The sequence below is a fragment of the Populus euphratica genome, unplaced genomic scaffold, assembly GCF_000495115.2.
Source record: "Populus euphratica unplaced genomic scaffold, PopEup_1.0 scaffold182.1, whole genome shotgun sequence".
NCBI lineage: Eukaryota > Viridiplantae > Streptophyta > Magnoliopsida > Malpighiales > Salicaceae > Populus > Populus euphratica.
This window is the reverse complement of record NW_011500063.1, coordinates 331,013-354,635: the sequence shown is the minus strand read 5'-3', so window position 1 is coordinate 354,635 and position 23,623 is coordinate 331,013. Positions and strand designations below refer to the sequence as shown.

The 23,623-nt window shown below is 35.3% G+C and overlaps 3 protein-coding genes across 4 annotated transcripts in view; all 3 read left to right on the top strand.

The window, feature by feature from the left end:
* Positions 1–14,982, top strand: part of LOC105108123 (plant/protein (DUF810)) — a 17,005-nt gene extending 2,023 nt beyond the window's left edge. The window contains exons 6-27 of the mRNA XM_011002310.1: positions 2,188–2,254; positions 2,442–2,595; positions 3,532–3,699; positions 3,831–3,941; positions 4,854–5,063; positions 5,381–5,482; positions 5,972–6,190; positions 7,294–7,368; positions 7,568–7,648; positions 8,364–8,546; positions 8,628–8,783; positions 9,630–9,722; positions 9,892–9,963; positions 10,462–10,579; positions 10,893–11,071; positions 11,718–11,799; positions 12,655–12,759; positions 12,840–12,946; positions 13,299–13,376; positions 13,453–13,548; positions 13,879–13,974; positions 14,601–14,982. Coding sequence (XP_011000612.1) covers positions 2,188–2,254; positions 2,442–2,595; positions 3,532–3,699; positions 3,831–3,941; positions 4,854–5,063; positions 5,381–5,482; positions 5,972–6,190; positions 7,294–7,368; positions 7,568–7,648; positions 8,364–8,546; positions 8,628–8,783; positions 9,630–9,722; positions 9,892–9,963; positions 10,462–10,579; positions 10,893–11,071; positions 11,718–11,799; positions 12,655–12,759; positions 12,840–12,946; positions 13,299–13,376; positions 13,453–13,548; positions 13,879–13,974; positions 14,601–14,774 — 2,726 coding nt within the window. The 3' untranslated portion in view covers positions 14,775–14,982. The remainder of the gene's footprint in view (positions 1–2,187; positions 2,255–2,441; positions 2,596–3,531; positions 3,700–3,830; positions 3,942–4,853; positions 5,064–5,380; positions 5,483–5,971; positions 6,191–7,293; positions 7,369–7,567; positions 7,649–8,363; positions 8,547–8,627; positions 8,784–9,629; positions 9,723–9,891; positions 9,964–10,461; positions 10,580–10,892; positions 11,072–11,717; positions 11,800–12,654; positions 12,760–12,839; positions 12,947–13,298; positions 13,377–13,452; positions 13,549–13,878; positions 13,975–14,600) is intronic.
* A 788-nt stretch (positions 14,983–15,770) lies between these two features.
* Positions 15,771–19,051, top strand: LOC105108121 (peptidyl-prolyl cis-trans isomerase CYP22). Of its 2 annotated transcripts, XM_011002309.1 has the most exons (8): positions 15,771–15,997; positions 16,097–16,120; positions 16,229–16,316; positions 16,418–16,510; positions 17,428–17,460; positions 18,194–18,250; positions 18,453–18,538; positions 18,706–18,785. In XM_011002309.1, the coding sequence occupies exons 1-7, from the start codon at positions 15,840–15,842 to the stop codon at positions 18,498–18,500; spliced, it is 501 nt and encodes a 166-aa protein (XP_011000611.1). In that variant the 5' UTR covers positions 15,771–15,839; the 3' UTR covers positions 18,501–18,538; positions 18,706–18,785. The 2 variants fall into 2 exon arrangements, with proteins under 2 accessions (XP_011000611.1, XP_011000610.1); XM_011002308.1 differs by lacking the exon at positions 18,453–18,538 and having other exon boundaries at positions 15,773–15,997; positions 18,706–19,051.
* A 400-nt stretch (positions 19,052–19,451) lies between these two features.
* LOC105108120 (LYR family of Fe/S cluster biogenesis protein) lies at positions 19,452–21,872 on the top strand. Its single transcript, XM_011002307.1, is given in 3 exon segments — positions 19,452–19,777; positions 21,461–21,571; positions 21,573–21,872. Coding segments are annotated over 3 exon segments (423 nt in total). The 5' UTR covers positions 19,452–19,552; the 3' UTR covers positions 21,660–21,872.
* The last annotated feature ends 1,751 nt before the right edge of the window (positions 21,873–23,623 follow it).

Here is a 23,623-nt window from a genome sequence, read left to right as displayed (position 1 = left end):
GGAATGACCATCTCAATTTCTGCTTGCACTTATGGTGTCCTCTTCTGGAAAGCCATGAATTGTGGGTGGGAATACTGTGTCAGTCATGTTTTGCAAGATGTAAAATATGGACTTGAGGCACTGTTTGAGAATTCATTTCTATATTTATTTGCTACTTCTGTTCACATGAACAAAATTTTAGCTATCTACATGGATCTGACATACGAAGGCTTGCATTATTGCACTTTATGAATTATCATTTACTTGGTCATTCCAGGATATATGGTAGTAAAAAGGCAGCAGCTCTTTATCAAGTCCCATGTGGATACTGGTTCATGAGTTGACTGTTTTAATTTTTAGTAAGTCAAATTGAATTACAAAAGCAACAGAGGTGACTGCGCTGCTACAAATGAGGTATACAAGAGTTGCCTCAGTAGTAGATTGAAAGATAAGAGAAGCTTAAAAAGAATCTAACTCATCAGGGCTTTTCCACTTGAGTCGCTACAGCTACTGAAATTCTTGAGAGGATAGAGTGATAGAAGTTTAGAATCAGACAAGGGCACCCAAATTGACAGTTGTCTAAGAAGAAACCTTTTATTTTTGGCAGTGAAGACTATGCATATCAGTCTCTTCCTAAAAAATATGCATTTTTTCACATGGACCACATTTCATGCATAAGGCATTGAGGAATTGCGCCTTATAAAGTCCCAATCCTTGAACTCCAAAATCTTCCTTTCCAACTAGCTAATATCTAAATCAGTAATTGTGTCACAACCCCAACAGTCTAGGAAAAAAAACATTATTTTTTCATGAGCAGTGCCTCTTTCTCGCTTCTAATTGTGGAAACTTAGTTAAAAGGAAGTGAGATGGGATCAGCTGATGCTTCATGTGTAGAAGGAACATGGAGAAGATAGATCAGATTCTAGTGCTTTAGAAATTTGGACAATGTTGGAGGTGATGCAACAGGGGAAGAAGTTGTTTAAGTGAAGAACAGTACCATGATGTGTTTTCTGGAATATTGGGTTGAAGTGAACTAGTAGAGTTTTGATTGGGTTTACTGCTCTATATTTGAGATGAAAGTGAAGATATTGGCAATAACTCCTTTTTTTGCTATTTGCTTCTGTTGGGTTTGATGATTGGTTGGTTCCTTTCTAGACACTATTGATCTCTAGAATCTAGCGCTGTTATTTTTTTATGCACACATACATGCATCCGTCCATGCATTCATATGCATGTTTATGTATAAACAGCGATATGGTGTTTCTTGTTATTTAGCTGCTTGTCCCTCTTGGTTCTCTTTGATGTAGTTGTTGCCCATCAAAGAAAGGGTGTTTCTTTAGTATCTACCTCTTGCTGGGGCCTGAGGTTGCTTCACATATTATGTTTTCAAAGGATAGAACGAGAAGATATTTGCTTTCAATGGATAGAACGAGAAGATATTTGCTGGCACTACAACAGTCAAAATGGATAACTGAGATATTGTTTGGGCAGCAGTTGTAAAGTTGATGTCAGGGAAATCCAAATTGGAACTAGCCATAGGAGGATAAGGGATGCCATTTAAATTTCTTGAGCCAGTGATTTACATGTCAATACTAAATTTTCCATCATTTTTGGCTGATAGAAGGGTTGATGAAAGCCAAGATCTTTCAGAAAATGGATTCCTTGCTCAACACTATACTTCAATTGTGCCCTTCAAAAAGAATTATGAAAGAGGACAGGAAAAAAAAAAAAAGATTTCCTCTTCAAGGCATGATATCAAGAATGCTCATTGTATGTGCAATGGCATGCTGGGAACCCAGAGTTTTCACTTGATCCAAGAGCATTTAGCCTTGCAAGGTGGTCCTTGCTGATTCTCACAGGTCAATTATTTGTGGAAACATGTCAATTAGTAGAACCATCTATAAAAGAAAGAGGACGAAATGGGCTGAATGGCTACCATCATTCCAAAAATATTCATGATGTCTAGTATTTGACTAACGTAATCATGAGAATGAGGGGGCTGTGATAGTTACAACATCAAGATCATGAATGATTCATGGAACATCACATTTTTTTTTTTTATATGTGAAAGTGGTGGTTGTATTGTTGTTATTTATTTGAAGAGTCAAGTCTGTGTTATTATGATGCCTTTTACTATTATATTGCAATGGAAGGTGAAATCATTAATTCATGCCAACACAATTAACTTTTGGTTCTTCCTAATCACAGGTATCACAGATGATGACCTCCGTGAAACTGCATATGAAGTGCTCTTGGCGTGTGCTGGAGCATCAGGGTAAGTTTCATAATCTCATTTGATCCTTAGATATCCTCATTTTACCTTTTCCTTTGTGTTTCTGCATGTTCAAATTCATAGGTGTTTATGGTGCTTGCATTCTTCATATATGTTTTTCCCTTTCTTGTTTCCCTCAGTTCACCCTTCATCTGTGTAATGATTTTTCTCCTTATTATCAAATGAGCAGAGGCCTTATTGTTCCATCAAAAGAAAAAAAGAAAGACAAAAGGTCCAAGTTGATGAGAAAGCTTGGACGTAGTAAAACTGAGAATGCTGTGACCCATTCTCAGCGTGCAACTGGATTGGTTGCTTTGCTAGAAAACATGCGTGCCCAGATGGAGGTATTTCAGATCCCCCCCCTCGTGGATGTAGTGTTTACAGCATCTTTGTTTTGTTATTTTTTCTTTTGGAAGGATTCTGCCTGGATACTGAAGTAAGTGTTAAGGACATAATTTCATGCATTTGTATCCATAGCACAATAAAACTGAAGAACCATGTGTGAAATTTTGTTCTACAATGTTTTAGGAGAGAGTTTAGAAACTAAATGCACTTTGAGAATGTAATGAAGAAACTGGTTCTTTTAATACTTTTTAAAAACCATGTTCAAATTTCTTTCAGCCATTAAAACTTGGTAGTGCTTTCAACCAGTTGATGTCACAGGGTTGCAAGTCTCCTGTTCAGCAAAGTTGATATGATTAAGCTATTGAATAAGTTTATTTAGCCTAAGTTGAGCTTAAAGTACTACAGGTGTTTACACCACCTTTGTTGTCAAGTTTCCTATATGGTGGAACTGCGCCCCTGTAGATTGTTGACTTCCAATGTGTGAAATACGATATATCCAGTCTCCTCTGAGGAATAGCTGTCGAGTAATCTCATGGGAACTGGAAGTTCGGACATATGCTATGCTAAAGTCCTGTTTGAGAGATTTGGAAGGGTGGGAGATTTTAAAAGATCTACAAGTCAGATTTTTATAATCATATCATCCTGCTATTTTAAAGGTCAATTACATCTCCAGTTGCCTTGCATAATGTGTCTTTCTAATTGTTGAGGCTGCTCCTGTGTGGTTAATGAATGACTTGTGTATCACTTTCTTTTGACTGGTTTACACTGAGCCTATTTGTATTGTCTTGAAGCTACATCACTAAGTAGATAATGCTTATGCGGCTATTTTTCACATTTGTCTTAGCTAATACACTAAGTTGTAATCTGTGCCCAATCATAGCTCGGAACTGTAAGCAAGACAATATCAAAAAAATTTCCGTTCTACATGAGTGCAGATATCCGAGGTAATGGACATAAGAACTAGACAAGGGCTGCTCAATGCTCTTGCTGGAAAAGTTGGAAAACGAATGGATACCCTATTGGTTCCACTGGAATTGTTATGCTGTATTTCACGTTCAGAATTTTCTGATAAGAAAGCATATATACGGTGGCAAAAAAGGCAGGTATATTTTGCATTCTATGCCATTTTAATTTTGAATTTATTTTGTTAAATGTCTTAGTTCCCTTTAAGTGGTAAATTAGAGCCATGGAACTGTTATTGATGACAGGCATTTTTGATTTTGTCTCAGTACAGTTGTTTATGCTGGAGGAGGGGCTTATTAATCACCCAGTTGTTGGATTCGGTGAATCTGGGCGCAAACCAAGTGATTTGAGGATTCTTTTGGCAAAGATTGAGGAATCTGAGGTTCGTGCTCTAGAGATTGAAAAGATTATCATATGGTGCATTTATTAACATTGAATGATACTGAAATGGAGCTTTCCTTGCTTTGTCCTACTGTCAGAAGACCATTAACAAATTTGCCCTACTGTTACATACTCGCACTGTTAGATAGTGTTGGTTGCTTAAGTTGGGTACACGATGGCTATAGGAGGGTTCTCTTTAGAGGACTTCATAACGAGTTAGGGTCTTTATGAGGTGTTCTAAATGGTTGAATCTTTTTGATGTTTTTATTCCTTTCTTTACTTTTCTAAACTGGTCGCTGTCTGGTAGTGAACTTTGTTCATAGATACTCATCTATTCCTTTCAAGTGAGATCTCCTTTCTCTTTGCTTGATATTCTCCTCAATTCTAGTAAATTTTTTAACTTATTGGAAAGGAGAAGCATGGCTAGAAGTCTAGATAATTTTATGTTTTGTCGAACTTGTTTGACATCAGAAACACCAATAGAACAACTTGTTTGACAAACTTAGATGACCTTTCACAGAGATAACATAAATGAAGTTAGGTTATCTATCAATTACTTTCCCTTTCATGATTCTATTGTTTGCTTACTTTGGAGGAAACTGTATTGTGTTTTTGTTCGTTATTTTAGTTTCTTGGTGGAGTTTATTCCATCTCATTATACTCTTTTGTTTTTTGTTTTTGTTTTTGTTTTTGCAATATAAACAGAGCATTGGTATGCTTTTATTTGTTCCTGAACATTTAGGACTATATTCATGCACTCTCTTTGGTTATTTTGGTCTAGCCATATTTAAGCTTTTATTATTGAGTTAAAACATACCAAGCTTTCATGTTTAATGTTCATTTTCCCTTGCTTTTTGTTTGTGCCCTCTTATCACCTTAGCCTTTCTTAAATAAAGTTTGATTTTTAATGTAGTTCCGTCCATCTTCTGCTGGTGAAGTCCAACGAACAGAATGTTTGAGATCTCTCAGAGAGATTGCAATACCACTTGCAGAGAGGCCGGCTCGGGGTGACTTAACTGGTGAGGTATGCCATTGGGCTGATGGCTATCACCTTAATGTTAGACTGTATGAGAAACTGCTTCTGAGTGTCTTTGACATTTTGGACGAGGGGAAGCTGACAGAGGTTAGTAATTCTTTCAATTTATCATAATCCCATGATACCAGGAAACATTTTTCTCAACAACAACAATAACAACCACCTAGCTGTGGTTGGTTATATGAATACTTTTGTGCCATTCTGCTTGAATTATTGTTTTAAAATTTTCATGTTCAGAGAAATTAATTTCTGGATTTACCATCTTTGCTTTTTTCAGTAGAGATATTTATTAAAATAACTTTAGTTCAATTTATTTATTTTTTGAAAAAAAAAGGATGATTGGTTGTGTGAACCTTTTCCTTTTCCACCTAGTATAATTAATTGCACCTTTTCTCCATTTTCAGGAAGTTGAGGAAATTCTTGAGCTCTTGAAGTCAACCTGGCGTGTTCTAGGAATTACAGAAACCATCCATTACACATGCTATGCATCGGTATTAATTCGTCAGGTATTATTCCTGTATCCCCTTTTCTTTCTCTTGTCTAAACACATTCAAATTGCCAAAAGTTCATGCAGTCAACGATGTTATCCTGGAATGAAGAAACATTCCTTTCCTTGACAGTAGCTATTCTCCATCACCCAGTGGTCAATAGCAGTCCCAAACAGACCCTTTTTGTCTCTGTTTGTTTACTTCAAAATGATTACCTTCTTCAGCATAACATCTAAGGTTCTGTACAGAAAATAAAACAACCTGAAAATATAAAACCCAATATTCTTACTGTTCTAAACTTGAGAAACCTGAAGATACGAATTTAAAAATAACTATTGCCATCATTGCTCGACATCCTCATCTTGTATCTATTACAATCTATCACAACCCTTAAGATGCTTCTTTAAGCTTTTCATTTTATAAGCAACTGCAGTTTAACCAGCCATTGGGCTAAGCAGAACCATCATCATTATCTTATATTACTTGTATTTGGTTGTCTCATTGCAGTATATCATCACACAAGAGCAGGGGCTCCTAAAACATGCCATTGAGCAGCTGAAGAAAATACCATTAAAAGAACAACGCGGACCACAAGAGAGGTTACACTTGAAAAGTTTGCTTTCCAAAGTTGAAGGTGAAGAACTTCCTTTCTTTCAATCCTTTTTATCACCTGTTCAGAAATGGGCTGATAAGCAGCTAGGAGACTACCATCTGAACTTTGCTGAGGTTTGATAAATTGTTTGAATCTCAACTCTTGTTTAGCATTACCTTTTGGAATATTTGATCTTATCATAGTAGGTTCTTCAGTTATACTTGTTAATTGGTTAGATTTTATCTGTAATTTTAAGTTGTATGCGTTGTTCTTCTTAACAATTTGCATTTTGCTGGGGTATCTATGCTTCCATGCACAGGAAAATTGAATATTTTTGTAAACTGTTCTCTTTATATTTAACACTACTCCGTGGTCCAATGTATGCAGTGCTTTATTTTCTGTGTTTATTTTCATTGTATCCTGAGCTCAATATCTCATGTTTGCCCGAGATGTGATTTTGTCCATATTCATTTTGTCAGAACGATAAGACAGGTGCATGATGCATTCAACATGATTGATGTGCATGGTCTGACTGCTTGAAGATAATTTCACAAATATCATTCTTAAATATTCTTCTCCTAAATGTTATTGAATTTCCACTTGGTTCATCTTTGAAAATAAGTTATCTTGTAATCGACTTAAAAAAACAATTGACATTGAACTTGAGTTTGTCCTGTAAAAATCTGAAGTCCTATACCTGGAATTCATAAAGTTTAAATTACATAACTTAATATAAATGGGATAATCTCTATTTTAGAGTTTATTTAGAGATGGATGTTTAATATAAGAGATGCCCATGACTCGGCATATATTGGGAGCTGGGGATGGGGGGCGGCCAGGCACTTGATTAATTAAAGTTAAATCTATACACTCTTCCAGAAGAAGTATTTTTATTTGGTTCTGTAACCTGGAATGGATGCATATACAAAATGGATGCTCATAATCATGACTGTTGCACTGACAGAGGATGTGGCTTTTATTGGCCACTCTAATTTTAATTGGTATATGTGAAGGAATTAATATGCTGCCAGGATTATATATTTTTTATGATTGATTATGAATGTGTCGAGAATTGAATTTGAATGAAATTGGGCAACCTCCTTTGGTGCATACATGTTTAGATTCTGTACCTCTCCCATTACTTGTAGCCATTTATATTTTTTTAGAAAGCTTTTCAACTGATTTTTTTCCCAATTTGGAACTCTTTATCCAGTATGAGTTATTATGTGCCTTGTAGGACTCATCAGTAATGGAGGATGTAGTGTTAGTTGCAATGATTACCCGGAGGCTTCTCTTGGAAGAATCTGAAATGGTATGTTAAAACCTTGTTGTTGTGTGTGGGGGCGCGTTTTATCATTTTCAAGTAAGAATTACACAGGTAGCATATCCGGAAAGAGAGTATTATCAGTGCTTATGCCTAAAATTTAGAACTAGTTTTTAGTTTGAATTAAAAAAGTTGCTGCAGAATTTTATGTGCTATCTGTTGAAAGTTAATTTCCACACTTCTGCAGGCAATGCAACGTACATCTGTCATGGATCACGATCAGATTGAATCATTCATAGCATCATCCATTAAGAATGCATTTACAAGGGTGAGTGTCTGAACCAAATAACTTCTGCTTGGTGTGATCTACTGGATTGTTCATTTTAGAGAATCCGATCTGGGAGTTTTAAGCCAATAGGTTGGAGTCGCCATGATGTACATAAGGGTATACCTCACTTCTTGAAATCAATTTGTCGGCACTTGATATGTCCATCACATCCAAAGCTAAAAGCACTGACACACACCAAGGCAACAATGACAATCAATAGTCAATTCTGACTAGTGATGAACACTACAGAGCATCCAACCCAGGAGTTGAACCTTCTAAGTGGAGACACCTAATCTATATAAAGCTATGGATTCCTTTAATATTGTTTTTTCTTTTTTTATTTAACTTCAGTAACCTGTAGAGTAGATTCAAGATAAGTTCTGGGATATGGGAGGGTTGGAATATTGTTTGATCGTCTCTATTAAGATTTTTTCTTTTTTTGTACTAGTTCAATGGGCTAGCTTCTTTGTTTTGAAAGAAAAGCAATAAGTATCAATACAGTTTCCTTTAGATTGAGGTAGGTTAAACATAAAGGGATTGGGGTTTTCTAAAACAGTGTTTTATCTTGAGAGATTTGCTCAATGCTCATCTAGTATGTGCATTGTGATATAGTTGTAAATTCTTGAGACTATTGAAATTTTTCCCCTTGAACTTTAGCATATGTCATCAAATTTTCTTTAATCCCTCCCGTCATCTTTGTTTCTTCTTAATGCAGATATTAGTGGTTGTTGATAAACTAGATGCAATGGATGAGCATCCTTTGGCATTGCTTGCAGAAGAGATAAAGAAACTTCTAAAAAAAGAATCAACCATATTTACACCAATTTTGTCACAGAGGAATCCACAAGCAATTGTTGTTTCAGCATCACTTGTTCACAAGCTCTATGGGAACAAGTTGGTATGTTCACTTGGCTTAAAGTCCAGACTCCAGAGTGCTTTCTTTACACTGTGAAGGCCTAATTGTACTTCTTATTTTCAGAAACCATTCCTTGATGGCTCCGAACATCTGACCGAGGATGTTGTCTCTGTGTTTCCTGCTGCTGATAGCCTTGAGCAGTATATAATGGCACTCATCACTTCTGCATGTGGAGAGGGGAATATGGAAGTCAAATTCCGCAAACTAACTCCATATCAGGTGAGATTGTTTGGTTCCATGTTTTGAGGTTCTTTTGTTCTTAATTTTCAATGTCCTCTCTTCTTCTCTCTAAACAAATTTAGTTAAAATAGACATAAGCATGACTAATAACAATTGACAAAATACTGCCTCAAATGTTGTGCTATTGAATCAGATCATATGAATCAGATGGTTTAATTTCTAGAAATTTCAGAAAATAGCTATACTATTTGAAGTTTCTCAAAGTGGAAGAGGCTGTCTTGGTATTCAGGGCTTATAAAACCCTCAAATATATTGAGTTAGAGGGCTTTTGGCTTGACTCATGAACGAGCATTATCTTTTATTTGACTTTAGTTGAAGTTTGTTCGGCAACTGTTAAGAGTGAAGATAAACTACGCATCCTAGTCTCCACGTTTCCTATTTGATATGGAAAGTGTTGTTGTTATGTTAAGTCCAGATTGGAATCTCTCTCTTTCTCTCTGCACGCACATTAAATGTGCTGGCACAATCATGATTAAGAAACAACTGCTTCCCTTGGAGCTTCTGTAAGTCTTACAAAATAACTGCTTGGTGTTAATGTCTTATGAAACCTAGGTTCAAATCATATTATAATAAAATACAAGTGAGGAATCATCATTGATGAATGTTGGGGTCAATATTTAGATCACCAAAGCCCCTCACCCCAGACTCAAATCCCCCCAGCCTTACACAACCCTTTATATTTATCCATTTGATAAAAATCAACAATGAGTTATGTGTAATTCTGTAGTGTGTTCACGCCGGAACACATGGAGCTTTTAACTTTATTAGGCTCTCTCCTATATCCATCACCTCTTATTTTTTTTTCCCCTTTGTTTCTTTCTCAAGATTGAATCTATATCTGGAACACTGGTCATGCGATGGGTCAATTCTCAGCTTGGACGAATTTTGGGTTGGGTTGAGCGTACCATTCAACAGGAGGTAAGTGCTAAATTTTGTTTCATTTTACTCCTTTAAAATCAATTTTTTGAATTTAGTCAATCCACTCCAATTGAATTAGATGGCAGGATTATTTTCACTCCCTTGTCTTAGTTAACTGACTAATGTACTTAAAATTTATTTTAATATTTTCTGTGAATCATTCTTTCAGCGGTGGGAACCAATATCACCTCAACAGCGGCATGGGAGCTCAATTGTTGAGGTTTATAGGATTGTTGAAGAGGTAAGAATGCTCATGTAACAATAGTATTAATTCTAGTACTATCATAAGGTGTTATGCAAATTAAAAAAAAAAAAACCCTAATGTTGCAAAAGCACATAAGAAAACTTGAGGAACTGAAGAGAATTTTAGTTGTGGATAATTAAATTTTTGTGCAAGTCAGGTGTTTTTTTCCGGCTACCCTTTTCTTTTGGTGTGCTGATTGCACGTTTGTGGAAACATCTAGAATCTAATCTTTCTTCATTCACCATGGAATGCATCACTGTAATTAAGGCTTAAAAACAAAGATGTCTATGCTAGTTTCCCAGCTATTTTGATTAAACTTGTTTTATATGATAGTAAGAAATGGAATTCCCTTGGAGGTTTATCATGACCTCTAGTTTCTGAACTTGTGACCAGAATAGGATTTTGCATGTAGGGTGTAATTTTGCTAATGTTTTATCTGCTTCTGGATGACATTGATTAATAATGCCTTGCATAATCAATATTCATTTTACACAGACTGTTGATCAGTTCTTTTCTCTTAAAGTTCCAATGAGTTCCAAAGAGTTGAATGGCCTGTTTCGGGGTGTTGACAATGCATTCCAAGTTTATGCAAATCATGTCACTGACAAGTTGGGTGAGTATATCTTACATGTATATTCTTAGTTAGAAACTGCTTTTACAAAATGGATTCATGTCAGTCTCTTTCCTTTCTTTCCCTTATTCTTGTATCTAACTTTCTGTCTCAGATGCTGCACTTGTCTGCTTATTTTGTTAAGATTGAATTTATCACCATTTTTTAGCATGTCTCTATGCGTAACCTGTTCTTCCATCTTCTTTATTTCCCAGTTTACATTCTTCTCTGCACCTTCTGTGCATTTTTTTTTTATCTCGTGTTCCCTCCCCCTTCCTACGATTAGGGACTTTAATGTGCAATTCTTGCCATGCAGCTGCTAAGGAAGACCTAATTCCACCAGTTCCTATTCTGACACGATACAGGAAGGAAGCTGGAATAAAGGCCTTCGTAAAGAAGGAACTGTTTGAGTCGAGGATGCCTGAAGAGATAAAATCCAATGAAATTAATGTTCCAGCGACAGCAACACTTTGTGTTCAGTTAAATACTCTATATGTAAGTTCAACTACAGTGGCATGGTCCTTTTAGAAATGAATAGAAGAGTTGTGACTTTCTACTTCACTATTTTCACATGCATGTTGATCCTTTGTTTGTTGTCATGAATATTAAAGTGACAATCCTTTTTCAACAAGGCGAGCAATATTGTGGAGTTTCATAGCTTGCTTGGTGATAGTTTCTTGATTTCCTCCATCACGTTTTCAAAATGGATGTTCCTGGCTACATAGTAAGCAGATTATTGAAAAAAGAGCATGATTCAATAATTGATGTCATTTTGGCTTAGCCAACTGTTGTGCTACACTCTAATTCTCCATCCGGAGAGTAATGTAATGATATCAAAACAGTAAAATTTTTTTTCATAAAGACTGGAAATGTAACAAATGACACTAAAACAAAGAAAACTTCTAAAAGTATGCAATTTTCAGTGGTGATTTTTTTTTTCAGTAAAATTTGAATTATTGTCAGAATGGCTTAATTATGCATATGACAGCAATCACTGTATCACAAACATCTCCTAAAAATCCATGGCAGGGTCAAATTATTATAGTGATGGTTTTCTAGTTTTCTGCATTTTCAGAGTTACTAATTTTTGGCTGTCTTTATAATGTAATATGCATGACACATGATTTCTTGCTATGGACAGTATGCAATTAGTCAACTGAATAAGTTAGAAGATAGCATTTGGGAACGATGGAATAGAAGAAAGCCTCGTGAGCAATTTATCAGTAAGTATTTAAGCTACTAGTCTTAAGTTATTATTGAATGATACACACCATCCACTGGTTGGATTGCCTGAATGAAATGACACTCTTTTAAATGTTTAGTTTGCAATTTAAAATTTGATAATCTGTCTCTCCCAAGCTAAAAAAAACAAGTGAAACATTCCAGTGTACTGTACTTCTAATTGTTTTCAGATTCCATTTCATAAGGCATGTAAATCAAGGATTTAGATAATGGATGTTATAAAACACAATGGCCCTATGTAATGGATCTTTAATGGGCTGTTACATTTCACTTCATTTGGTTATTAGGTATATTCTTTCTCATACCAGTTATGTTCACATTTCTCTCTCAGCTTTAATGGCAAAACTGCTTGACTGTTATTCTTGGAAAATCATAATTGCTTTATTTAATCTACTTTTGGCTCAATACTGTCGGAATCAATTAGATTAGGCTGCGTCCATTCTAGTTTTACAATTTTTTCAAACCCTCAACAAGCATGATGTTATAAATTGCCCTCTACAGCTGCTTCCACAACACCCTGGCTGCAATATGAAACCATTGCACCAGTAGGCAGCACTTGATCTTGATGACTGGTTTTGCCGTCACTCTTGTCATACCTTCTTATTTAATATTGAAGTTCTTCTTTTGATGTATTCTTTTGGATTCTTCTAATGAACAGCTCTCTCTTTTATGCATATTATGTGCGTTGCATGTATGTGGATGTTATTTGCCAAAGTTTATAGTTTGCCTAATTACTTGTACGGTGGAGACAGAGAAAGCAAGAATAAAATAGTATACTTGCTTAGAAGTGATCATTTCTTAATTAATGATTGGCATATAAATCTTTTCCTTAATAGAGAAATCCATAGCTGAGAATTCAGCAAGTTTCAAGCAGAAGGGAACATTTGATGGCAGTAGAAAAGATATAAATGCTGCTATGGATCGCATTTGTGAGTTTACTGGTAAGAGTTTTGGTCTCACTCTGCAAAATTGATTATCTTAAGTAACCTTGATATTGATTGATGTGATTTAACTTATGCAGGAACTAAGATCATCTTCTACGACTTGAAGGAACCATTCATTGAAAATCTGTATAAACCCGCTGTTCCTCAATCTAGGCTGGAAGCAATAATTGAACCGCTTGACATAGTAAGATTTATGCTCCTAAGAAGCAAGATTTTCTTGCATTTCCTTTATAAGAAGAATCAGATACTGGTGTTATTGACCATGTTTTTAAAAACTTTTTGCTAAAGAAAGAGCAAAGCCGGGTCATAAGATGCTAAGTGAATTAAGGCACACACTGTTAATGATAAATGTATAATAATACTGATTAAAAGGATTTAGGTTTAATAGGAAAAAGGCTAACGTTCATGATAAACTTGTATATTTAGCCTATTAATTACACTGGTCAAGTGCTGTGCTGTTTTAGGAAGGTTATCCCTTTTGATTTTGCATTTATCTATTTCCTGATAAGAAGCCTCATCGCTGGTAACTGCTGCAGGAACTAAATGAACTCTGTGGTATCATTGTGGAGCCCCTCAGAGATCGCATTGTGACGAGTCTTCTACAAGCTTCACTGGTCTGTGCCTCTTTTTTTAAACAAAATGTAACAGGTGCTTGACTTTGTTGCTTACTGAAATGGTTACTTTTTTCAGGATGGCTTTCTCCGAGTTATATTGGATGGAGGACCATCACGGTATTTCTGCACAGGTGATGCAAAAATATTGGAAGATGATGTAGAAGTTTTGAAGGTATTTGTCAACTGTACTTTGAATTTGATTGGCAAGAAAAAGAAAAGGAGATAAACCATTGATAGGCCATGAGCGATTTTTGCTATTCTTGCACCTGAACGATGAAATTACTGGACTGGAAGCATTTAAAGCTGCCTTGTGGTTTAATTGTCACAATCTGATGGATACTTAAACTTTGTGAAATGTGCTATCAATTTTTGTTGCCTATTCATTAAAAATGCTGGTGATTGGTGAACTACATGGTCCGAAATGAGCAACTTCCTGTTCTTAAATATCTGCACCTAATTATTTTTTATTGTTTCTGCTGATTGATGTGTCCCTTTCTTTTAGGAATTTTTTATCTCTGGAGGAGATGGGCTTCCCAGAGGAGTCGTTGAAAACCATGTAGCACGTGCTCGACATGTAATCAAGTTGCACAGCTATGAGGTTTGTTTTTGTAGCTTAGTTTCGAAAAATATTCTCAAGATAAAAAGTATAATGCTGAAAGGAAATTGACACGGCCAATCTATAGCATGTTTTAAGTTATTCAATTAATTCTTATGGAGATTTTTGACTGCAAAAATCTACTGTGATAATTGAAGTTGATTTTTATGAACCCGCTCCAGTTCCTCAGTTTGCATGATACTGATACAGGGTGATCACCGTGGTGATTCACTTCAGATGAAAAGAGAAGGTGGGAGTTGTTCATAAATTTGTGTTGTTATTATCACACCAGAGAGAAGCTGAAAAGGAGAATGGTAACATGTCTGTGAGCGATGTGCTGATAACTCAGTCTACTATCGGCTGATTTTCCACCTCACAATTTAGTTAGTGTGGTGCTGAATAAGATAAAGGGTAACATTATTTCAAGAAACAGCAATCTATCCATCTGAATCACTGGAAACAATAGCTATTCTTAGTTGATCTGATAATTGACTGTACTCCATTGGTGGTACTGTGCGCTAGACGGATAAACATTGCTTTGAGACTTCTCCAGACAAAAACTGTACCTTCTGCTTTGGCATATTGTCCAGAGGATCGGATTAACCTTTTCCTTTTGAATTGAATTGCAGACTCGAGAATTAATCGAGGACCTGAAATCTATAAGTGGGGTGGAAAGGCAGCGCGGTGGAAGCAGACTAGGCGCTGATACCCCAACATTGTTGAGGATATTATGTCACCGGAGTGATTCAGAGGCCTCCCAGTTTCTCAAGAAGCAGTTCAAGATACCCAAATCTTCAGTCTAGGAGAGCGCCTGTGTAGGTGATGACAGGCAACTGTGTATTTGTATCATTTCATTTCTATTCTTTTCCTCAGCCAACCGATTCTCTCTTTAAGTTATTTTCTTCACTAGTTTTTGTGGTGCTTTTACAAATTCTGTATTTTATCTCTCGTTTTTATTTTTTGTAAAGACAAAATTGCAATAATTAATCCGCTCTCTTTCTTTTCTTGTTATTATTATTTTTTTAATGCCTCTGCATTCTTCTCCTGTTTTTTTTTTTTTTTTTGTTCTTTTAAAAACTAGCAATGGAAGAGGAGCCTGGCCACCGAGTCAAGTCCATGGCCTTATGGGTTAACTTGCTGGCCCAGGTTGATCTAGCTAAATGGTTAGAGCAAGTCCACAGATTTAGTTTAATTTTTATTTAAAATAATATCATTTAATTTTAATTTTAATTTTAATTTTTTTGTCCAGACAACATTATTTGATTAAAAACAAATTAAAAATTACATTATTTTGGAGCAAGTCTAGGTTGATCAACCTACTGCTTGGCCCTGAATCGAAGCTATTTTCCTTCCCCGTCGAAGAAGAAAAACAAATACAAATAATGTATAGTCTTTTCGGATTAAGGAACTCAATCATTAATAAATTTAAAACTTACAAATGTTATTTTTTAGCTTAATCAAAAATAATTTTTATGATGTAATCACATTGAAAAATAATATTTTTTTAATCATTTTTTTAATTCATTTTCCAGTAAACTTGATTGAAAATAAGGTAGAGGACTCGATTGTATAGACCTTCAATACATATGAATCAAACGTGAGTTTGGGGTGTTTCAATGGAGTTTCCAAAAATCTCAATTTTTTTTATTTTAAATTAATTTCTTTTTTGGTTTTTTATCCAAAGTAAATTTTAAGAAATAAAAATGTATTATTTTAATATATTTATAAACTCCCAAACCGACCAATCAGCGTAGAACACATTCACCACATAAACCCCCAAAACCTTCATCTAAACGCACACTCCAGCTTGAGAGAGAGAGAGAGAGAGAGAAAGAGAGAGCGACAGGGCTAGAGACTTCAGTGCTTCAATGGCGTCAGGAGGAGGCAGCGTGGAGTGGCACTTGAGACCACCAAACCCAAAAAACCCGATCGTCTTCTTCGATGTTACCATCGGTACCATCCCTGCTGGTCGTATCAAAATGGAGCTCTTCGCTGATATTGCCCCTAGAACCGCCGAAAATTTCAGGTCCTGCTACTCCTCCTTCCCTCTTCTCTGCGTCAAACTTATTTCTTTTTTATTTATTTTTTAAATTAATTTCATTTTATTTTTCTTTAAATCTTGCAGGCAGTTTTGCACAGGCGAGTACAGGTGAAAGAAATTCTTCTATCGATGTTTTCCCCGTTTTTATGGTTAATTAGATTGATTAATCACTGATTATGTAATTAATTAATTTTATTTTTGAAAAAAAAATGGCAGAAAAGCTGGATTACCAGTTGGTTACAAAGGATGTCAATTTCATAGAGTGATTAAAGATTTTATGATTCAAGCTGGTGATTTTCTTAAGGTTTGTTTGTTTGTTTGTTTTTTCTTCTTAATTTTCTTTTTTATATAATTTAATGTTTTCAGCTTACCTTATTAGTTATTAATGGAATTTTTGGTTTGCAGGGTGATGGTAGTGGTTGCGTTTCTATTTATGGGCTTAAGTTTGAGGATGAAAATTTTGTTGCTAAACATACCGGCCCTGGTCTACTTTCAATGGTCTGTGCTTTTCTTTGTATATAAACGTGGCCCGTGTTGCTTTTATTTTGTATTGGGCGAATCGTGCTATTTCTCACTTTCTACTGCTGCATTCATATGCCTTGTATCATTTCCTTGACTCTCCTCTTAGATAGTTCTCTGTTAATTGTCATGAATAATTTGACGCGTTAATACCTTGAGGGATCCTGTGGTGTATAACAACTACTAATTCTGTATTGGAAACTTAGTTTGATCGACTTTGAAATTTTGTTGTCAGGATGGACAAGATTTATGGCTCATTCTTTTGTGGAATCAGGACTTTTTTTTTTTTTTACTTCCTATGATAATTCTTGAGTAGGTGGTGTTCCTCGATGGGGATCTTGTTTAATGTATTTATGTTTTACTGATAAAAGAATATATGGAATGGCTTTGCTTTAAGTCTAACCATAGGGGAAAAACTTAGTATGGAAAGTATCCATGCGCCTCACCTAATTGTTGTGGATCGTTGAGGACAATATGAGTGAAAGAGCAACAGCGAAGAATTCCTCTGGGATGTCTGATTGTAAAACATTCAGAAATGTCAAATTTCTACGTGTATCCTTGTCATATTATGGTTATTTGGAGAACAAGGGTAGAAATTCTAATTTGGGTGGGGTAACGTGTATGCTTGTCATATTATGGTTATTTGGAGAACAAGGGTAGAAATTCTAATTTGGGTGGGGTAACCTCAGAATGTTGGGGGCAATGAGGATTTCATCTTAACTAGCGTCCAGAGTCACTAAAATGACTGTAAATGAAAACCCTAGTTTCTATAAACACTAGCTCTCAAAATATTTAAATGCTAGCCTAACTAGATTTATCATGAAATATCCTTGCTATTTGAGTTTGAAGACTGTGCTATATCACTAATACTGAAGGCCTTACCATTCCATTTGCAGGCAAATAGTGGGCCAAATACCAATGGTTGTCAGGTAATCTCTCTGCTGTTAGATGTTCAAAAATTACAAAGTAAATTGGTGCGTGCAAAGGGGTGTCAAACCTTGAAAGGACCTTTTTTCTGGTTGTTCAAGGTTCCAGTTTGGTGGAAATAGAAATTAGATAAGCACGGTGGTGGATATTTAACCTTATAATGCTCCATTAAGATTGCTACTTGCTCGAGCCATATCTTTAAAATTGTACTTAGCTGTTTCCCCCTTACCTGCCCTACATTTACTCCCAGATACAATTAATATTACAATTGAAAACTCAAGCATACTGTATCAATGTTTTAATCCCTCCTTTTATTTCCACTAAGACATGTTTGGTTTCCTCAAGAATTGGGTACAGAAAGGGAATGGGATTCCGATACCATATTGAATATATTTCACATTATAATTTTATGTGAAATCAAAACTTCTTGCAATGCAATTCCAATTTTACACAAGAAATAGTAACTTTTTCTGCATAAAACAAAATTTCTCATTTCTTACAGAATCCTAATCTGTGTTATTGGCAAATCAAACAATATTGCACACAGAATGGAAATGACCCCTCACTATTCCTAATGCCAGACAAACCAAACATGCCTTAGGATTCAGCACCATTGCATTGAATGAGAGTTCTGGAGAACTTTCTCTATTTTCTGCTGTTTTAGCCATGAGTCAACACACACATGCACAGAGAACACAATATGATTATACTGATTTGAACCTTCTTCCTTTGCAGTTTTTCATCACCTGTGCAAAATGTGACTGGCTTGACAATAAGCATGTTGTATTCGGGGTATGTCTTCAAATTCTTATATAAGATTTTGTTATGCTTCTCTTTGCCCTTGTAATTGATCTGCAAAATGTGACTGGCTTGACAATAAGTATGTTGTATTCGGGGTATGTCTTCAAATTCTTATATAAGATTTTGTTATGCTTCTCTTTGCCCTTGTAATTGATCAGTTGAAAATTTTGCAATCTGTGTGTTTGGAAATCAGTTCAGGTTGGCTATATCTGATATAAAATTCAAATGTAATCCAACCTGAACTGACATAGCCCTGCAATCAAATTGACATAATTATTGGTCTGTATTCAGCTTGGACTGGATCAGGTTGATTTAAGTTTTGTGCACGAGATTATACATGTAGATGTGCTACTCTTTTTCTAATATGTGCTAGTGTTTCCCTCTAAGAAAGTTCATTCTACTCCACTTCATCATCAACTTCAATTTCGTTTTCTGTTCTTATGTAGAGGGTACTTGGAGATGGTCTTTTGGTTGTCCGAAAGATTGAGAATGTTGCCACGGGACCCAACAACCGACCAAAATTACCATGTATTATTGCAGAATGCGGAGAAATGTAGGGGGTTCAAGAACAGCCCTGACGATGATTAATTACAAGCATTTTTGTAATCCTTGCAGGAACAGTATATCTTAATTCACTTACCTTTGACCTGCACATTTCTCAAAATGGAGTTGGAGAGGGACTCCCTCAATGCAGCAGCCTTGTGGAGTTATAATTTGTTGTATATGACAATTTCTTAACATGGTTTGGGAGCTTTTAAGGATATTTTCATGATTGATGATAGATTTGCTCTACCCTAATATTGCCAATTCGCATGTATAGTTTGTCAGACCAGTTGCTGATCTCTCTCTGCGCTGCTTGTTATCCTTGTCTAAAGGATCATGAAGGGCTTCCTCTCTTGATCTGTTTTTGACTATTCAATAATTGAAATCATATGAAAAAATGATTTAATTTTAATTGGTGTACAAGTACTAATGTGAAAAAAAAAAAAAAGGGGAAGCTAAAAATATCATAAAAATTGCGCAGAGAGGGGAATGAAAATAAAATGGTATTGAAACGACGTCATTGTACTTGGACGATAAGAAAAAGGGAAGCAGCGTCTGATCTTCAAGTGACACGTAGTTTTGAAGAAAACAAAACGGGGTCGTATAAGCTCCATCACCACCCCATCACAGTCATCTTCTATACCTAGCTTTGTGTTTTTCATTTTCTACACTGAAACAGAAAAAAAAAAAAAAAAGGAAAAGAAAAGAAAGTTGCAATCTTTAGCGCGGTGGAGTTACTGAACTGAATCAATGGCTACGGCGACGGCGCAGGCATTGAGGGTCATGAAGGTAGCAGGAAACTCGAGAAGTTTAGAAGAGGCAAGAGCTCGAGTCTTCGATTTCTTCAAATTGGCTTGTAGATCACTCCCGGCTGTCATGGATATTTACAATCTCGACGACGTCGTTAGTAAGTCTCAGCTTCGCTCCGCTATCTCCTCTCAGATCCGCAAGAACTCTCACATCACCAATGCTAAGGTCACCACTCTCTCCTCTCAATTTTTTTCTTAATTACTTTAAAATCTTGTTTTATTAATCAAGGATTATTAATTTAATAAAAAAAATTTAAGTTGTAGTGGTAATTTCAAATTAACTAGTTTTTGTTAGTTTCAGTAATGAGAAACACCACCCTGGAAAATCCCAGCCTTTGAATTTGCGGGACCCAATCATTCAATCAATGTTTGTTATATCCGGGGAAGAATGTTAGGTAAAAGTAGGATTAATCTTTTAGGGTTTGTGAAGAAAGTTATTAAAAGAGAGAAGGATTGGATCAATGGAAGTTTGTGTATGATTCATTTCAGTGAGAGTTTTCGATTCAGGTAATAGTGTCAGTAATAGGCATGGTAAGGATTTTTTATTATTATTGTTTATGTATGTAAATGGTCCCGTGTTTGTGCTTGGTGTTTTAGGTGAAGTATCAAGTTTTATTCTTTATGGAAGTTGTCTGCCTTAAGGTTTCAATTCATTTACAGATCCTATGAAAATTGAGAGGGGGTGGGAAAAAAAATGAGAGAAAGTGTTGAAGTAGTCGGTAAATATGTGATGCCATTTGTTCTTTTAAGTTAGACAAAATATGTGGATTGTTTCTCTGTTCATGTTTCTTTATGCATTTCTTTTTAATAATAGAGCTACTACAAGGATGTGAAAGCATGTGTGCTGTGTTTTTCTCTCTTTGTTGCAACTCCCCCCCCTCTTTGTTGTCTGCATTCCCCTCATTTGCAACACGAATAACTCTGTGCTCTTCTCTTGTAGTATGTTCGTAAACATTATCTTTATAAGCTTAATCCTTGTCCTTCGTACCATTCAACATTAGAATTTAAGATATTTGATTCTTGCTGCCAGAGAATCCAGTAGTCGGAATCAGAGATTCAAGCTGCCAACAACTACTGGTGTACGGAAACACTAACCCTCCTACTTACTGAGCCATAGAACACCAAAAGGCTGGCATTGATGGATTTCTCGAAAATCTTTCACTGTACCCTGAACAAAGAAAATAAACTCATCCTTTATTTTTCTCTTAAAATATTAGGAGCTACAAGAATGATTCCATAAAGATGAAGGAAAACATTAGATTCCCTGGAAAAGAAGGAAATATCATTTCATCTCCAAACTGTAAGTGCAGTAGCATCAGTGATGACTTTGTATTTCCTTGGCAACCAAGTTGTCATTAGAGTTAGCATCGATTTCTTGATACCAGATACCAGTGCATTGATAAAGGATGTTATTGTTTCCATCTGTTTTGGGAGGTGGTTCTAACTCAAAACCAATTTTACTGTACAAAGTAGATTGGGTGTGCTCAATAGGTTTTATCAGTAGTTTTTGATTGTTTAACCTTTTGATAATAGATCATAACAGTCATTGTATATTCTCTTTTCCTCCTTATCCAGTCTCTTCCAACCATTTTGTGGGTGTATTTGCTTCTTTACTTCATTCCAATAAGTTTATGATGGGCTTCGAAAATAAATTTGGTAGTGTCTTTGTTGGGCATTAGATCATTCCTTTGTTTTTTTTTTGGTTCAGGGCTTCTTTTGATTAGGAGTGAGAGCTCCTTAAGGGAGTCACCAAGGAGACGGATATATATATATATATATATATGAGTAGCTATTATAGATTATTGTGGCATTAAAATCTCGCTATTTTGCTGATAGTCATAGCCTGTAGGTGATTGATATGCTGCTATTCAAGGGGATGGAAGAGCTGGGCAACATTGTGGAACATCATAAGCAGCGGCATCATATCATTGGCCAGTACATACTAGCAGTACATCCTACGGAAAGATGGGACTTTGCACGATTCATCACCCAAGGATCCAAGCACCTCTGATTTTCTCAAGAATTTCTATAGTGGCAACTACTTTTGAAACTCTATGTTATGTGAACGTGCCTCTCTTTGGTTTTTCTTTGGGTCACCGATTTCCCAAATAAATGAACTAATATTTCTGTGTCGTTTGCTTTGTTGGATAAAATCCTCGACCATTTGTTCATGGTCCTCCTTATTGGAACCAGATTACAATTTTATGAATTCCTGTTAGTTTTCATAAATCAAGGATATGTAATTGTTGTTGGTGGTTGAAGATGCATATAGCATCTGTATCGTGTGCATGCTGTTGCTTAGTTTCAGATAATTCTATCAGTGGCCCATGATTATATAGCATAGTCTAAGATAATAAAGAGGCCATTTGCTAGGAAAGCATCGAATGCAGAAACTTCTTAGAAAGGACACTGCAATTAGAAGTATATGAATAAAATTATAGCCAGAATCCATGCTCAGAAATCTTGATCATGTAAAAAATTTCATAGAGTAGGTAATACAGCTATAAAATGTGATACGGTGAGGATAGCAAAACAAAGGGTAACATCATCATTTATTTGCAATTTTCTATTAACAGTGATCTAGATTTCTATTATGTATAGAGCTGAGATAAATGCCTGCCTTGTTAGAAAATTGAAAACCCCAATAATCTGTATTTCATTTTCCTCGTCCGCAAATTTGTCACAATGTACAATGTCATAGTTGTCAAACCCTGTGTAGCCTAGCATATTGACCTGAGAAATTCAGGATTTGAAGTCTGACTTGGGCCAGGTTTCCAGTGAGAAAAATAAACTTCGATCAATAATAATATATTACTAGGTGGTGCGTGTTATGCCGGTCAAATTAGAACATGAAGTTGTTCATCAACTGTAACTCAACTAGTATTAATCTCTCTTTTCCTCCTCCCTTGATGTCTCGAGTTCGAACCTTTCTTTTTTATAACAGAAGAAAATGCATGTATTTGAGATAGCTAGTAGGGGAGCTCTTACCACTTGGAGTAATGAGTAAAACCAGACATCAAAGGGCAGAAGCAATGGTGATCTTGTCCATGGTGACAGATTTGTAGAGGGAAAGAAAAAATCGAATAGTATTTCAAAATATCATACACAGGGAACTTATACAGTCGATTGATTGGTCATCATATGATTAAATTTCATAGATTACTTCTTTTAAAAGCTATTTTCATGGATTTAATTTCCTTATGTGTAAGAAAATCTAGATTCTAGATTGATATTTTAAGGGTTTTGATGCATTTGTATGTCAGGAAAATTAATTTGATTTGTGAGTCCAATCGCAATCTTAAAATATGCTACAAATTAGTTAGGTTATGGCTATGATTATTGTCGTAATCTGATTTTAACTCCTCTATTTTTTAAATTGGGGAGCACAATGACATGAAAGGAAGAGAAGCAGGACCAAAATTACAGAAATTAAATAATGTAATGAAGATCAGAAAAATTAAAAAAATTAAAAATCGAGATTTTCTTCCATAAGGAAAGAAAAATAAAAGTGGTAGTTGAGTTTAATGAAACTTTTTTATTATGATCATAAAGGAAAGGAAGAGATTCTGTGGGATTTAAGAACCAAAATTTTGATCTTTAATTAAAAAACTACTCAAGTTCAAGATTTTTATTAAGGAATAAAAATTAAAAATAATCAAATTAATTAATGAATTCTTTTTCTAATAAGATTTAATACTATAAATAGAAGTCATTTGCCAAACCAATAAGGGGGAGGAGTGAATTGGGAGAGAATAAAAAAAGAGAGTAGAAAATTCTTAGGGAAAAAGAGGAGAGAAGAAAATACAGTTAAATATTATTTTAAATTTTAAATTTTTTTAATTGAAACCCATCATCTTTCAATTTGATTCATTTAGATTTTATGTTAGGCCAATCACCTAATAATTTTGATTATTTTAGATTTTATATTAAAATTAATTATCTTTTAAATTGACTGGTTTAAATTTTTTTATTAAAACTGGTTGTTTCTAAAGCTGGCCCTTTCATATTTTTT

Bases quoted from the DNA above. Each gene is read 5' to 3' on its own strand.
- LOC105108121 (XM_011002308.1), top strand. From the start codon at position 15,840: ATGGCGTCAGGAGGAGGCAGCGTGGAGTGGCACTTGAGACCACCAAAC. The intron at 15,998-16,096 runs GTCCTGCTACTC...TAAATCTTGCAG, and splicing joins AGAACCGCCGAAAATTTCAG to GCAGTTTTGCACAGGCGAGT. The intron at 17,461-18,193 runs GTAATCTCTCTG...CTTCCTTTGCAG, and splicing joins CAAATACCAATGGTTGTCAG to TTTTTCATCACCTGTGCAAA.